General features: G+C 45.1%; 1 protein-coding gene across 1 annotated transcript; it reads right to left on the bottom strand.

The window, feature by feature from the left end:
* Positions 1 to 942: 942 nt before the first annotated feature.
* On the bottom strand, positions 943 to 1,644 carry LOC127931297 (uncharacterized; the record flags this gene model as incomplete). Its single annotated transcript, XM_052523324.1, has 2 exons — positions 943 to 996; positions 1,045 to 1,644. Coding segments are annotated over 2 exons (654 nt in total), but the record flags the coding sequence as incomplete, so codon positions are not given.
* Between the last annotated feature and the right edge of the window lie 16,963 nt (positions 1,645 to 18,607).

The raw sequence follows: 18,607 nt of genomic DNA, 5'->3' as shown, positions 1-18,607 counted from the left end.
AACGTCAGAGAACTTGTTATGGAGAACTGTTAATGGACAAAAATATATTGTAAAAAAAAATAATGAATGAAATAAAGCTTAGCGGATGAGGGCCTTTGGTCTTAGGAAAACATTCAACACAGTTCTGATGATGGCTACCGGCATAACTCACAACATTGACAAGATGCTTCTTTCAGAGAGTACCACTCTGCTGCACTCCTACCTACCCCCACTTCTTTTGTTCAAATGCCTCTTAGAATGCAGGTACTTAGTCAAGGCTGCATAATAATATGTGGGTGGTGGGAAAAGTACATATGCATCAATTTGCATCTGTGTGTGTTTGTGTGTATAGAGGACAGAGCCCCACTTTGAATGGACCCGGCCTTTCAATAACCTGGTTTCTCTACAGTCTATACCCACCAGCTTCACCTGCTGCTAGCTACCAGGGTTTCTGCCATGATGCTAATGTATGGATTGACTGTGTGTGTAGGAGTGTGCACCACTTACTAATGTGACTCACGACTTCAATTCTAGCAGAGAGGACTGCCTCATAACCACGATCACTGTGATGTGATGTGTGTTCAATCATTTGACATCAAATTAGAGTTGCAAAATGTCTGTATTTTTATCCCCCCTCCTCCTCCTTGCGATCTTATTGCAATATCTAAGATTATCATTCAATACCAGGTCTGTTCTAACATCCATTCACCATTGTACAGTGCAGTTTCTCCTACACACTTTGTTCTCTATAATGTCACAGTGGGATCACAGGCATGCTCTTACATAACACAGTACAGTGTCTGACAGTTCAGTCTCTACTGTCTGCCCTGGGAACATCACATCTATGGCTGAGAGTTAATAGAACGCATTTCCTCTCCCTGTAGGGAAGCCTGTGATGGGTGAGGGGTTAGAGAAGAGAGGAGCTGTATTTCCCATTGGAGGCAGTCAGATCAGTATGTATCATTAGAGCAGTGCTGCACTGAAGCCTCTGAAGAAGTGGGAGAGGCAGCAGAACACCTATGCAGGCACACGTAGAAACACACGGACACACACACACATAGAAACGCACAGACACACACACATAGAAACACACACACATAGAAACACACAGACACACACACATAGAAACACACAGACACACACACATAGAAACACGCACACACACACACACATAGAAACACACAGACACACACACATAGAAACACACAGACACACACACATAGAAACACACACACATAGAAACACACAGACACACACACATAGAAACACGCACACACACACACACATAGAAACACACAGACACACACACATATAAACACACAGACATAGAAACACACAGACACACACACATAGAAACACACAGACACACACACATAGAAACACACAGACACACACACACAGACACACACACATAGAAACACACAGACACACACACATAGAAACACACAGACATAGAAACACACAGACACACACACGTAGAAACACACACATAGAAACACACAGACACACACACATAGAAACACACAGACACACGCACATAGAAACACACAGACACACACATAGAAACACACATAGAAACACACAGACACACACACATAGAAACACACAGACACACACACATAGAAACACACAGACACACACACATAGAAACACACAGACACACGCACATAGAAACACACAGACACACGTACATAGAAACACACAGACACACACACATAGAAACACACAGACACACACATAGAAACACACAGAAACACACACATAGAAACACACAGACACACACACATATAAACACACAGACATAGAAACACACAGACACACACACATAGAAACACACAGACACACACACATAGAAACACACAGACACACACACAGACACACACACATAGAAACACACAGACATAGAAACACACAGACACACACACGTAGAAACACACACATAGAAACACACAGACACACACACATAGAAACACACAGACACACGCACATAGAAACACACAGACACACACATAGAAACACACATAGAAACACACAGACACACACACATAGAAACACACAGACACACACACATAGAAACACACAGACACACGCACATAGAAACACACAGACACACGTACATAGAAACACACAGACACACACACATAGAAACACACAGACACACACATAGAAACACACAGACACACACACATAGAAACACACAGACACACACACATAGAAACACACATAGAAACACACATAGAAACACACATAGAAACACACATAGAAACACACAGACACACGTACATAGAAACACACAGACACACGTACATAGAAACACACAGACACACGTACATAGAAACACACAGACACACACACATAGAAACACACAGACACACACACATAGAAACACACAGACGCACACAGATAGAAACAAACAGACACACACACATAGAAACACACACATAGAAACACACACACGTAGAAACACACAGACACACACACATAGAAACACACAGACACACACAGATAGAAACAAACAGACACACACAGATAGAAACACACAGACACACACACATAGAAACACACACACATATAAACACACACACACACACACATAGAAACACACGCACACAGAAACACACAGACACACACACATAGAAACACACAAACACACACATAGAAACACACAGAAACACACACATAGAAACGAACAAACACACACACATAGAAATGAACAAACACACACACATAGAAACGAACAAACACACACACATAGAAACGAACAAACACACACACATAGAAACGAACAAACACACACATAGAAACACACACACATAGAAACAAACAAACACACACACATAGAAACGAACAAACACACACACATAGAAATGAACAAACACACACATAGAAACGAACAAACACACACACATAGAAATGAACAAACACACACATAGAAACACACACACATAGAAACAAACAAACACACACACATAGAAACGAACAAACACACACATAGAAACACACACACATAGAAACAAACAAACACACACACATAGAAACGAACAAACACACACATAGAATGAACAAACACACACACATAGAAACGAACAACACACACGCATAGAAACACACAGACACACACAGAATTGCATGCTTGTACACACCACACACACACACACACACACACACACACACACACACACACACACACACACACACACACACACACACACACACACACACTCCCTACTTCTCGTTCTCTCTCTCATTATATTTATCCGAATCAGCAGCACAATGAATATTTAACTCTATCAGTGCCATGTGCTTTGATATCCTCCCCTCTTCAGTTCCTCTGTTGGAGGGGAGAGGAAGGCCTCTACATTTAAAACATGCTGTTTGACTGAGCCTCCATATTACCCAACATGTTTACTGCAAGATTCACAGGAGGGTGAATTTTATGCATTTTTCAAGTCACTAGGGGGTTGTTTTCTACAGTGAAATATCCATATACATTCATCCTCACTCTCATGCCCCAACTCATCTATCCAGCAGGCATCACCTCACACAAACACGCATACAAGCACACACACACACACACACACACACACACACACACACACACACACACACACACAGTTGCCTCTGTCAACTGTACTGAAATAAATGGAGCCTCCGTCAACTGTACTGAAATTAACAGAGCCTCCGTCAACTGTACTGAAATTAACAGAGCCTCCGTCAACTGTACTGAAATAAATGGAGCCTCCGTCAACTGTACTGAAATTAACAGAGCCTCCGTCAACTGTACTGAAATTAACAGAGCCTCCGTCAACTGTACTGAAATTAACAGAGCCTCCGTCAACTGTACTGAAATTAACGGAGCTTCCATCAACTGTACTGAAATTAACGGAGCCTCCGTCAACTGTACTGAAATTAACAGAGCCTCCGTCAACTGTACTGAAATTAACGGAGCTTCCATCAACTGTACTGAAATTAACGGAGCCTCCGTCAACTGTACTGAAATTAACGGAGCCTCCGTCAACTGTACTGAAATTAACGGAGCCTCCGTCAACTGTACTGAAATTAACGGAGCTTCCATCAACTGTACTGAAATTAACGGAGCTTCCGTCAACTGTACTGAAATTAACGGAGCTTCCATCAACTGTACTGAAATTAACGGAGCTTCCGTCAACTGTACTGAAATTAACGGAGCTTCCATCAACTGTACTGAAATGAACGGAGCCTCCCGTCAACTGTACTGAAATTAATGGAGCTTCCATCAACTGTACTGAAATTAACGGAGCTTCCGTCAACTGTACTGAAATTAACGGAGCTTCCATCAACTGTACTGAAATTAACGGAGCCTCCCGTCAACTGTACTGAAATTAACGGAGCTTCCATCAACTGTACTGAAATTAACGGAGCTTCCATCAACTGTACTGAAATTAATGGAGCCTCTGTCAACTGTACTGAAATTAATGGAGCCTTAAATTGAAGGGAACAGGTTGTCCCCCGAGATGAAGGTTGGTATATGACCGTGTGTGTGTTGATGTGTGTGTAAGTGTGTATGTTGGTGTGTATATTTGAGACAGAGAGAGAGAGTATAGGGAGGCAGAAAGTGTAGTTTGTTGTAGGCATGTCTTTTTCTGCCAGCTATCCATAGTGAACAGTTGTGCCAACATGAATTGCCTGAGAACAGAACATAGACACTGCCAGTAATACGATGAATGAGTTATAATGAGTTATAAGCAGACAAAGTGAAACTGTTGGTTATTGCAGTCAATGTAATACAATAGGTTAGCTCAGACTTTTAAATTGGATCCATAGTGGATGGGAATGAACTTAAAATATTTGTGGGGTCCATTTATCAAAGGCCAGAATATACAGTATTAGCGGCTAACAAGTCTCAGAGCTTACCATCCATATTCCTCTCACTGCCATATGCATCTGTGTTTGTGTGTGTGCCTGCATTTGTTTGTCCGCACCATATGCATCAGTTGCTAAGCAATGGCACCATTGACAGCGTTGATTTCTCTAGGTTTTACATGACGTTCAGATCTATGCATATAACATCTGGTTGACTGATATATGCAAGGAGCCTGACTACATGCGTTTGTTTCATAACAGCCACCTTTCATACAATGCCATCATGTATCCACCACATGTGAGATATGGCACCAATAAGGCCTATTGTTATACGTGATTAAATTAAGATAATGAAAATGTAATTTAGTGTTTTGAGAAGTAACTGAAACAGTAATAAAGAGAGTATTGCAATTTATCTGGTGGTAAAGAGACATCACCCCATGAGGGGGTCTAATTTGTTTTTAAGTGGATTTAGAATTAAGCTTACAGTTATACCTAAACTACAGACCTGTATTATGCCCCAATATTAGCTGGCATATTATTATTCATTATCAATATCAGCTAACATATTATTATTCATTATCAATATCAGCTAACTGTAATGCTCCGGGTGTCGTGGGTGTGGAGTCAAAATGCAGGAGACAGAGTTCAATGCTGTGCGTCTTTTTACTAGCATCAACGCACCATCGAGTGCTCACAAAAGTAACGTTCCCAAACACAGGGAAAAATTACAAAGAAGAAATACACGACTAGGCACTAAACACGTACCTCTACAACAGAGCCGAAGGTTACAATGAAAATAATCCCGCACAACAACCAGGCGGGCCGGCTGTCTAATAAAGACAAACTAATTAAACTAATTACACATGAACAGGTGCTACCACTAAACATACAAGGAGGGAGAGGAAAAACAATCAGTGGCAGCTAATAGGCCGGTGATGACGACCGCCGAGCGCCACCCGCCCGGGAAGGGGAAACACCCTCGGTCGGACTCGTGACAGTACCCCCCTCCTGACGCGCGGCTCCCGCAGCGCGCCGACACCGGCCTCGAGGTCGCCCCGGAGGACGAGGTGCAGGGCGATCCGGATGGAGGCGATGGAAATCCCTCAACATGGATGGATCCAAGATGTCCCTCACCGGTACCCAGCACCTCTCCTCCGGACCGTACCCCTCCCAGTCCACGAGGTACTGCAGGCCCCTCACCCGGCGTCTTGAGTCCAGAATGGCCCGGATCGTGTACGCCGGGGTCCCCTCGATGTCCAGAGGGGGGGGAGGGACCTCCGGTACCTCACTGTCCTGCAGGGGACCAGCTACCACCGGCCTGAGGAGAGACACATGAAACGAGGGGTTAATACGATAATAGGAAGGGAGTTGTAATCGATAACACACCTCGTTTATTCTCCTCAGGACTTTAAAGGGCCCTACACACTGCGGACCCAGCTTCCGGCAGGGCAAGCGGAGAGGTAGGTTTCGGGTCGAGAGCCAGACCCTGTCCCCCGGTACAAACACGGGGGCCTCACTGCGGTGGCGGTCAGCACTCCTCTTCTGCCGTCCACTCGCTTGTCGTAGAGATTCCTGGACGGCCCTCCAGGTCTCCTTGGAGCGCTGTACCCATTCCTCCACCGCAGGAGCCTCGGTCTGGCTCGGATGCCATGGTGCCAGGACCGGCTGGTATCCCAACACACACTGAAAAGGGGACACGTTAGTAGAGGAGTGGCGTAGTGAGTTCTGAGCCATTTCAGCCCAGGGAATGTATCGTGCCCACTCCCCTGGCCGATCCTGGCAATACGACCGCAGAAACCTACCCACCTCCTGGTTCATTCTCTCCACCTGCCCATTACTCTCGGGGTGATAACCGGAGGTCAGGCTGACAGAGACCCCCAAGCGTTCCATGAACGCTCTCCATACCCGAGACGTGAATTGGGGTCCCCGATCAGAAACGATGTCCTCCGGCACCCCGTAGTGCCGAAAGACATGGGTAAATAATGCCTCCGCAGTCTGCAGGGCTGTAGGGATACCGGGCAACGGGAGGAGACGGCAGGACTTAGAAAACCGATCCACAATCACTAGAACCGCGGTGTTCCCCTGAGACGGCGGAAGATCGGTCAGGAAATCTATGGACAGATGTGACCATGGCCGCTGTGGAACGGGGAGGGGTTGTAGCTTCCCTCTAGGAAGGTGCCTAGGAGCCTTACTCTGAGCGCACACTGAGCAAGAGGAGACATAACCCTTAACGTCCTTAACCAACGTAGGCCACCAATACCTCCCCTGAAGGCTCCCCACTGTCCTCGTCACCCCAGGGTGACCCGAGGAGGGTAGGACGTGAGCCCACCGAATCAGCTTGTCCCGAACATCAAGCGGCACGTACCTTCGCCCGCTGGACACTGAGGAGGCGCGGGTTCAGCCCGTAACGCCCGCTCGATGTCCGAGTCCACCTCCCATACCACTGGGGCTACCAGCTTAGAGGCGGGAAGGATGGGAGTAGGTTCGGTGGACCCATCCTCGGTGTCGTAAAGGCGGGACAGTGCGTCAGCCTTCACGTTCTGGGAGCCCGGTCTATAAGACAAAGTAAACCGGAACCGGGTGAAGAATATGGCCCACCTTGCCTGACGTGGGTTAAGTCTCCTTGCAGCCCGAATATACTCCAGATTCTGGTGGTCGGTCCAGATGAGAAAAGGGTGCTTAGCCCCCTCAAGCCAGTGTCTCCACACCTTCAGAGCTCTAACCACCGCTAGCAACTCCCGGTCCCCCACATCATAGTTACGCTCCGCTGGGCTGAGCTTCCTTGAGAAGAAAGCGCAGGGGCGGAGTTTTGGTGGCGTACCCGAGCGCTGTGATAGCACGGCACCCACCCCAGCCTCGGACGCGTCCACCTCCACTATGAATGCTAGAGAGGGATCCGGATGCGCCAACACGGGCGCATCAGTGAACAGCGCCTTCAACTTGTTGAATGCTCTGTCCGCCTGTGCTGACCACTGCAATCGCACCGGGCCCCCAGCAGTGAGGTAATGGGAGCCGCTATCTGGCCAAAACCCCGGATAAACCTCCGGTAGTAGTTGGCAAAACCCAAAACCGCTGCACCTCCTTTACCGTGGTTGGAGTCGGCCAATTACGCACGGCCCTAATGCGGTCACCCTCCATCACCACCCCCGAGGTGGAAATGCGATATCCCAGAAAAGAGACGGCTCGTTTAGAGAACACGCATTTCTCAGCCTTGACGTATAGGTCATGCTCCAGCAGTCTACCAAGCACTTTGCGCACCAGAGACACATGCGCGGTGTGAGTGGCCGAGTAGATCAGAATGTCATCGATATAAACAACCACTCCCTGCCCGCACAGGTCCCTGAGAATCTCGTCTACAAAGGATTGGAAAACGGCTGGAGCATTCTTTAACCCATACGGCATGACGAGGTACTCATAGTGGCCGGATGTAGTACTAAATGCGGTTTTCCACTCGTCTCCCTTCCGAATACGCACCAGACTATACGCGCTCCTGAGATCCAGTTTTGTGAAGAACTGCGCTCCGTGGAACGATTCCACCGCCGTAGCGATGAGAGGTAGAGGGTAACTATACCCCACTGTGATGGCGTTTAGACCTCTATAATCGATACACGGACGCAAACCTCCCTCCTTTTTCCTCACAAAAAAGAAACTCGAGGAGACGGGTGAAATGGAGGGCCGAATGTACCCCCTGTCCCAGCGACTCCGTGACATATGTCTCCATTGCCAACGTCTCCTCCTGGGACAGTGGGTACACGTGACTCTTGGGAAGCGCAGCGTCTACCTGGAGATCTATCGTACAATCCCTTCCCGGTCGATAAGGTGGTAATTTAGTCGCTTTCACTTTACTGAAAGCGATTGCCAAATCGGCATACTGGGGAATGCACACCGTGGAACCCTGGTCTGGACTCTCCACCGACGTGGCACCGATGGAAACTCCCAAACACCTTCCAGAACACTCCTCTGACCACCCCTGGAGAACCCCCTGTCTCCACGAAATTTTAGGATTGTGCCGGGCCAGCCAGGAGTCCCCAGCACCACTGGAAACGCAGGCGAATCAATAATAAAAAAACTGATATGCTCCCTATGATTCCCCTGCGTCACCATGTCCAGTGGGACCGTGGTCTCCCGACCATCCCTGACCCTAATGGCCGGCTATCTAGGGAGTGCACGGGGAAAGGAGAATCTATCGGCACCAGCGGAACCCCTAACTTAAGGGCGAGTCCGCGATCCATAAAGTTCCCAGCTGCGCCTGAATCGACTAGCGCCCTATGCTGGGAAGAGGGAAAAAAGTGAAGGAAAGAGATTAAGACAAACATATGGCCAACAAGGGATTCTGGGTGAGTCTGATGCTGACTCACCTGGGGTGACCGAGAAGCGTTCCGCCTGCCATCTCTACTCCCAGACGGACCCCCCCAGCACCGATCAGACGTGTGCCCTCTCCGACCACAGTTGGTGCAGGGAAGGCCGCCTCCTCCGGTACCCCTCGGTGTAGCCCCTCCCAACTCCATGGGAATGGGAGCGGAGGGGCTGGGTGGTGGAACGCACAGAACCCTCTCTGAACGCCCGCGGGCAGCCAGCAGATTATCCAGTCGAATGGACATGTCGATCAGCTGATCCAGTGACAGAGTGGTGTCCCGACACGCTAACTCCCGGCGGACGTCCTCTCGGAGACTACACCTGTAGTGGTCCATAAGGGCCCTGTCGTTCCACCCAGATCCGGCTGCCAAGGTCCGGAACTCCAGCGCGTAATCCTGGGCGCTCCTCTTCTCCTGCCTGAGATGAAATAGTCGTTCTCCCACCGCTCGGCCGTCTAGAGGGTGATCAAACACGGCACGGAAACGGCAGGAAAACTCTGTGTAGTGCTCCCGCGCTGAGTCTGGGCCATTCCAGACTGCGTTCGCCCACTCCAGAGCACGACCCGTGAGGCAGGAGATGAGGACACTCACCCTCTCTGCTCCTGAGGGAGTGGGTCTGATGGTGGCCAGGTATAGCTCCAGCTGAAGCAGAAACCCTGGCAACCCGCCGCCGCTCCATCATAAGCCCTCGGTAGCGTCAGACGGAGGGTGCTGGCGTCGGGAGATGGGGAGTCCGGAACCGTGGGTGCCGAAGGTGGAGAGAGGAGACCACTCCTCTCCCATCGGTCCATTCTCTCCATCACTTGATCCATCGCGGATCCGATCCGATGGAGGACGGTGGTGTGGTGGAGAACCCGTTCCTCCATCGATGGGAGAGGGTTGGCTGCTGCTCCTGCTGACTCCATCAATCTAATAGGTGCGGGATTCTGTAATGCTCCGGGTGTCGTGGGTGTGGAGTCAAAATGCAGGAGACAGAGTTCAATGCTGTGCGTCTTTTACTAGCATCAACGCACCATCGAGTGCTCACAAAAGTAACGTTCCCAAACACAGGGGAAAAATTACAAAGAAGAAATACACGACTAGGCACTAAACACGTACCTCTACAACAGAGCCGAAGGTTACAATGAAAATAATCCCGCACAACAACCAGGCGGGCCGGCTGTCTAATAAAGACAAACTAATTAAACTAATTACACATGAACAGGTGCTACCACTAAACATACAAGGAGGGAGAGGAAAAACAATCAGTGGCAGCTAATAGGCCGGTGATGACGACCGCCGAGCGCCACCCGCCCGGGAAGGGGAAACACCCTCGGTCGGACTCGTGACACTAACATATTATTATTCATTATTAATATCAGCTAACATATTATTAATATCAGCTAACATATTATTATTCATTATTAATATCAGCTAACATATTATTAATATCAGCTAACATATTATTATTAATTATTCATATCAGCTAACATATTATTAATATCAGCTAACATATTATTAATATCAGCTAACATATTATTATTCATTATTAATATTAGCTAACATATTATTATTCATTATTAATATCAGCTAACATATTATTAATATCAGCTAACATATTATTATTCATTATTAATATCAGCTAACATATTATTAATATCAGCTAACATATTATTATTCATTATAAATATCAGCTAACATATTATTAATATCAGCTAACATATTATTATTCATTATTAATATCAGCTAACATATTATTATTATTCATTATTAATATCAGCTAACATATTATTAATATCAGCTAACATATTATTATTAATTATTCATATCAGCTAACATATTATTAATATCAGCTAACATATTATTAATATCAGCTAACATATTATTATTCATTATTAATATTAGCTAACATATTATTATTCATTATTAATATCAGCTAACATATTATTAATATCAGCTAACATATTATTATTCATTATTAATATCAGCTAACATATTATTAATATCAGCTAACATATTATTATTCATTATAAATATCAGCTAACATATTATTAATATCAGCTAACATATTATTATTCATTATTAATATCAGCTAACATATTATTATTCATTATTAATATCAGCTAACATATTATTAATATCAGCTAACATATTATTATTCATTATTAATATCAGCTAACATATTATTAATATCAGCTAACATATTATTATTCATTATTAATATCAGCTAACATATTATTAATATCAGCTAACATATTATTATTCATTATAAATATCAGCTAACATATTATTAATATCAGCTAACATATTATTATTCATTATTAATATCAGCTAACATATTATTATTCATTATAAATATCAGCTAACATATTATTAATATCAGCTAACATATTATTATTCATTATTAATATCAGCTAACATATTATTATTATCAGCTAACATATTATTATTCATTATTAATATCAGCTAACATATTATTAATATCAGCTAACATATTATTATTCATTATTAATATCAGCTAACATATTATTATTCATTATTAATATCAGCTACATATTATTAATATCAGCTAACATATTATTATTCATTATTAATATCAGCTAACATATTATTAATATCAGCTAACATATTATTATTAGCGATTCATATTAGCAAATATAGGAGTTTGGATGATATAGATGCAGTTAACATGAATAATTCTAAAAACAATTGTTGTTCCTTTGAACTACTGTTTTTTTGTACTCAACTGAGCAAAAAGTGTTTGTCTCGCTCTCCTTGAAAGGAACCACCGCAGGGATAATTATGACTTATTGGTGTATACATTTTACCTTCCATTTGTAGCCTGCCACATAAACTCCCAGAGAGACACAGAGACAGTTTTACAATAGTCAACCGTTAGAAGTTTTTTCATAACGGCGCTCATTACTGCAGACTAACACATGGAGGCATTTGCACATCAGAACATCAATCACCAACCTCAATTTGGATGAGGATTTCTACTTCAATGAGTTGGAGGCGAATGACATCTTGCTCATCCCGGATTAGGCCCAATTCCCAGGAAGACGAGCCAGAGATAGGCGTGACTATGTCGATGCGTGGATGAACCGCCTCTACCCTCCATTCTATTGGCGAACGTGCAATCCCTGGAGAATAAGCTGGATGAGCTCTGAACGAGACGATCCTATCAACATGATCTGTAGAACTGCTTGCCTACGGAGCTGTGAGGGGAACGGCACCTCAGTACCTCCAGGCTCTGATCAGGCCCTACACCCAAACAAGGGCACTGCGTTCATCCACCTCTGGCCTGCTCGCCTCCCTACCACTGAGGAAGTACAGTTCCCGCTCAGCCCAGTCAACACTGTTCGCTGCTCTGGCCCCCCAATGGTGGAACAAACTCCCTCACGACGCCAGGACAGCGGAGTCAATCACCACCTTCCGGAGACACCTGAAACCCCACCTCTTTAAGGAATACCTAGGATAGGATAAGTAATCCTTCTCACCCCCCTTTAAGATTTAGATGCACTATTGTAAAGTGACTGTTCTACTGGATGTCATAAGGTGAATGCACCAATTTGTAAGTCGCTCTGGATAAGAGCGTCTGCTAAATGACTTAAATGTAAATGTAAATGTAGATGTCCCACCCTAGTCACACCCCGACCTAACTAACATAGAGAATAAAAAGCTCTCTATGGTCAGGGCGTGACAGTCTTTTAGTATATTTTTGTTAAAAGCTAGTGCGCAATCTCTAATATTAAGGAAGTCTCGAGGATCTGCTCGTCTGAGTTAGAATACCTCATGATATGCTGTAGACCATACTATTTACCATCTACAGTGCCTTGCGAAAGTATTCGGCCCCCTTGAACTTTGCGACCTTTTGCCACATTTCAGGCTTCAAACATAAAGATATAAAACTGTATTTTTTTGTGAAGAATCAACAACAAGTGGGACACAATCATGAAGTGGAACGACATTTATTGGATATTTCAAACTTTTTTAACAAATCAAAAACTGAAAAATTGGGCGTGCAAAATTATTCAGCCCCTTTACTTTCAGTGCAGCAAACTCTCTCCAGAAGTTCAGTGAGGATCTCCGAATGATCCAATGTTGACCTAAATGACTAATGATGATAAATACAATCCACCTGTGTGTAATCAAGTCTCCGTATAAATGCACCTGCACTGTGATAGTCTCAGAGGTCCGTTAAAAGCGCAGAGAGCATCATGAAGAACAAGGAACAAACCAGGCAGGTCCGAGATACTGTTGTGAAGAAGTTTAAAGCTGGATTTGGATACAAAAAGATTTCCCAAGCTTTAAACATCCCAAGGAGCACTGTGCAAGCGATACTATTGAAATGGAAGGAGTATCAGACCACTGCAAATCTACCAAGACCTGGCCGTCACTCTAAACTTTCAGCTCATACAAGGAGAAGACTGATCAGAGATGCAGCCAAGAGGCCCATGATCACTCTGGATGAACTGCATAGATCTACAGCTGAGGTGGGAGACTCTGTCCATAGGACAACAATCAGTAGTATATTGCACAAATCTGGCCTTTATGGAAGAGTGGCAAGAAGAAAGCCATTTCTTAAAGATATCCATAATAAGTGTCGTTTAAAGTTTGCCACAAGCCACCTGGGAGACACACCAAACATGCGGAAGAAGGTGCTCTGGTCAGATGAAACCAAAATTGAACTTTTTGGCAACAATGCAAAACGTTATGTTTGGCGTAAAAGCAACACAGCGCATCACCCTGAACACACCATCCCCACTGTCAAACATGGTGGTGGCAGCATCATGGTTTGGGCCTGCTTTTCTTCAGCAGGGACAGGGAAGATGGTTAAAATTGATGGGAAGATGGATGGAGCCAAATACAGGACCATTCTGGAAGAAAACCTGATGGAGTCTGCAAAAGACTTGAGACTAGGGCGGAGATTTGTCTTCCAACAAGACAATGATCCAAAACATAAAGCAAAATATACAATGGAATGGTTCAAAAATAAACATATCCAGGTGTTAGAATGGCCAAGTCAAAGTCCAGACTTGAATCCAATCGAGAATCTGTGGAAAGAACTGAAAACTGCTGTTCACAAATGCTCTCCATCCAACCTCACTGAGCTCGAGCTGTTTTGCAACGAGGAATGGGAAAAAATGTCAGTCTCTCGATGTGCAAAACTGATAGAGACATACCCCAAGCGACTTACAGCTGTAATCGCAGCAAAAGATGGCGCTACAATGTATTAACTTAAGGGGGCTGAATAATTTTGCACGCCCAATTTTTCAGTTTTTGATTTGTTAAAAAAGTTTGAAATATCCAATAAATGTCGTTCCACTTCATGATTGTGTCCCACTTGTTGTTGATTCTTCACAAAAAAATACTGTTTTATATCTTTATGTTTGAAGCCTGAAATGTGGCAAAAGGTCGCAAAGTTCAAGGGGGCTGAATACTTTCGCAAGGCACTGTATATTTATGAAAGCTGTCTACTTACTGCCATAAACTGATACAGGCACTAAGACCTCACTCAACGAGCTGTATAGGGCAGTGGTGTAAAGTAATTAAGTAAAAATACTTTGAAGTACTACTTAAGTAGTTTTTTCAGGTATCTGTACTTTACGAGGCGGCACTCCTCGTGGCCGTTGAATTTAATGCAGCTGAATTTTAAAATCTAGATCAGCTTTATTCCACATACAAAGGTCTCCCTCGCCCTCCATTAGGAAAATCTGACCATAACTCTATTCTCCTGATTCCTGCTTACAAGCAAAAACTCAAACAGGAAGTCCCAGTGATGTGCAGTACAGAAGTGGCCCGATGAAGCGGAACATAAGCTGCAGGACTGTTTCGCTAGCACAGACTGGAATATGTTCCGGGATTCATCCAATCGCATTGAGGAGTTCACCACATCAGTCACCGGCTTCATTAATAAGTGTATCAATGAGGTCGTCCCCACAGTGACCGTATGTACATATCCTAACCAGAATCCATGTATTACAGGCAACATCCCCACTGAGCTAATACCTAGAGCTGCCAATTTCAAGGAGTGGGACACTAATTAGAACCATCACACAGGCAAAGTGCCAATACAGGACTAAGATTGAATCCTACTACACCCACTCTGTGACAGGGCTACTACAAAGGGAAACTCAGCCGCGAGCTGCCCAGTGACGCGAACCTACCAGACAAGCAAAATGCTTTCTATGCTTGCTTCCAGGCTAGAAACACTGAGCCATGCATGAGAGCACAAGCTGTTCTGGACAACTGTGTGATCAAGCTCTCCGTAGCCAATGTGAGACCTTTAAACAGGTTACAATTCACAAGGCCGCAGGGCCAGATGGATTACCAGGATATTTTCAACCTCTCCCTGACCCAGTCTGTAATGCCTACATGCTTCAAGCAGACCACCATAGTCCCAGTGCCCAAGAACGCAAAAGTAACTTGTTTAAATGACTAACTAACAGATCCACAGATGACGCAATCTCTATTGCACTCCAAACTGCCCTTTCCCACCCAGACAAAATTAACACCTACGTGAGAATGCTGTTCATTGACTACAGCTCAGTGTTAAACACCTAAGGATCCTGGGACTGAACACCTGGGACTGAACACCTCCCTCTGCAACTGGATTCTGGGCTTCCTGACGGACTGCCCCCAGGTGGTGAGGGTAGGCAACAACACATCCCCCACGCTAACCTTCAACACAGGGGCCCCTCAGGGGTAAGTGCTTAATCCCCTCCTGTACTCCCTGTTCAACAACGACTGCATGGTCGTGCACGACTCCAACACCATCATTCAGTTTGCCAACAACACAACGGTGGAAGGCCTAATCACAGACAACAATGAGACAGTCTATAGGGAGGAGGTCAGAGACCTGGAAGTGTGGTGCCAGGACAACAACCTCTCCCTCAATGTCAGCAAAACAAAGGAACTGATTGTGGACTACAGGAAAAGGAGGGCCAAGCCCACCCCCATTCACATCGGCGGGGCTGAAGTGGAGTGAGTCAAGAGCTTCAAGATCATCGGTGTCCAAACACACCAACACAGTAGTGCAGTAGTGAAGAGGGTATGACAATGACTCTTCCCCCCTCAGGAGTCTGAAAAGATTTGGCATGGGCCCTCAGATCCTCAGAGTTCTACAGCTGGAGCATTGAGAGCATCTTGACTGGCTGCATCACTGCTTGGTATGGCAATTGCTTGGCATCTGACCATAAGGATGGTAGTGCGTACAGCCCAGTACATTGCTACTGTTATTTTTCATAGTATTTTTGCTGTTGTTTTTATTTCTTTACTTGCATATTGTTCACCTAATACCTTTTTTTGCACTATTGGTTAGAGCCTGTTAGTAAGCATTTCACTGTATTCGGCGCACGTGACAAATAACCTTTGATTTGATTTGATCACTGGGGCCGAGCTTCCTGCCATCCAGGACCTCCATACCAAGCGGTGTCAGAGGAAAGCCCTACAAATTGTCAAATACTCCAACCACCCAAGTCATAGACTGTTCTCACTTCTACCGCACAGCAAGGGGTACCGGAGCGACAAGTCGGGGACCAAAAGGCTCGTGAACAGCTTCTACCCCCCAAGCCATAAGACTGCAGAACAGTTATTAAAATAGCTAACCCCTTTTTATTTGCACTGACTCTCCTGCACCGGCTCTATGCACTCTCACTGGACTCTACCCACAAACTCACATATACTACACTGACACTCACACACACACACACACACACACACACACACACACACACACTCATTGATGCACACACACACACACACACACACACACACACACACACACACACACACACACACACACACACACACACACACACACACACACACACACACACACACACACACACACACACACACACACACACACACACACACTCATATTGATGCCACACACACACACACACACACACACACACACACACACACACACACACACACACACACACACACACACACACACACACACACACACACACACACACACACACACTCATATTGATGCCACACACACACACACACACACACACACACACACACACACACACACACACACACACACACACACACACACACACACACACACACACACACACACTCATATTGATGCCACACACACACACACATAGACACACTTTCACACACGCTGCTGCTATTCTGTTTATTATCGATCATTATTGCCTAGTGACTTTTTCCCGTACCTACATGTACATCTTACCTCAATTACCTCAACTACCTCATTACCTGCATATTGACTCAGTACTGGTACTCCTTGTATTTTGCCTCGTTATTGTTTTATGTTACTGTGTCCTTTAGAATTTTTTTCAAATGTTTCTTACTTTTTAACTCTGTACTGTTGGGAAAGGGCTTGTAAATAAGCATTTCATGGTAAAGTCTACAGCTGTTGTATTCAGCACGTGACGAATAACATTTCATTTGATTTATCGCCGACCGATTGCTGAGGAGAACAATCCACCATCTAGCATACTATTACATCTCAAAAAGCCACAATCTGTGATTTGTTTTTCTACAGTAGCTCCACCCCTTGGTTTTCAATATGCTTCTTATAGTTGGGTTATGATGGGCTAAGGCAGTTGTACTAAGCTCAAGATGAATTTATAAATTAAACTCTTCAAGAATCAACTGAAATGACCAATTGAACATCTGTACAGCAACATCACTGATTGTACCTTTAAATCAAATCAAATTTATTTATATAGCCCTTCGTACATCAGCTGATATCTCAAAGTGCTGTACAGAAACCCAGCCTAAAACCCCAAACAGCAAACAATGCAGGTGTAAAAGCACGGTGGCTAGGAAAAACTCCCTAGAAAGGCCAAAACCTAGGAAGAAACCTAGAGAGGAACCGGGCTATGTGGGGTGGCCAGTCCTCTTCTGGCTGTGCCGGGTAGAGATTATAACAGAACATGACCAAGATGTTCAAATGTTCATAAATGACCAGCATGGTCGAATAATAATAAGGCAGAACAGTTGAAACTGGAGCAGCAGCAGTCAGGTGGAATGGGGACAGCAAGGAGCCATCATGTCAGGTAGTCCTGGGGCACTGTCCTAGGGCTCAGGTCCTCCGAGAGAGAGAAAGAAAGAGAGAATTAGAGAGAGCATATGTGGGGTGGCCAGTCCTCTTTGGCTGTGCCGGTGGAGATTATAACAGAACGTGGCCAAGATGTTCAAATGTTCATAAATGACCAGCATGGTTGAATAATAGTAAGGCAGAACAGTTGAAACTGGAGCAGGAGCATGGCCAGGTGGACTGGGGACAGCAAGGAGTCCTCATGTCAGGTAGTCCTGGGACATGGTCCTAGGGCCCAGGCCAGTTGAAACTGGAGCAGCAGCATGGCCAGGTGGACTGGGGACAGCAAGGAGTCATCATGTCAGGTAGTCCTGGGGCATGGTCCTAGGGCTCAGGTCCTCCGAGAGAGAGAAAG

The sequence above is a fragment of the Oncorhynchus keta genome, chromosome 8, assembly GCF_023373465.1.
Source record: "Oncorhynchus keta strain PuntledgeMale-10-30-2019 chromosome 8, Oket_V2, whole genome shotgun sequence".
In the NCBI taxonomy this organism is placed as follows: domain Eukaryota; kingdom Metazoa; phylum Chordata; class Actinopteri; order Salmoniformes; family Salmonidae; genus Oncorhynchus; species Oncorhynchus keta.
The sequence above is the reverse complement of the archived record's forward strand: the minus strand, read 5'-3'. Positions and strand labels throughout refer to the sequence as shown.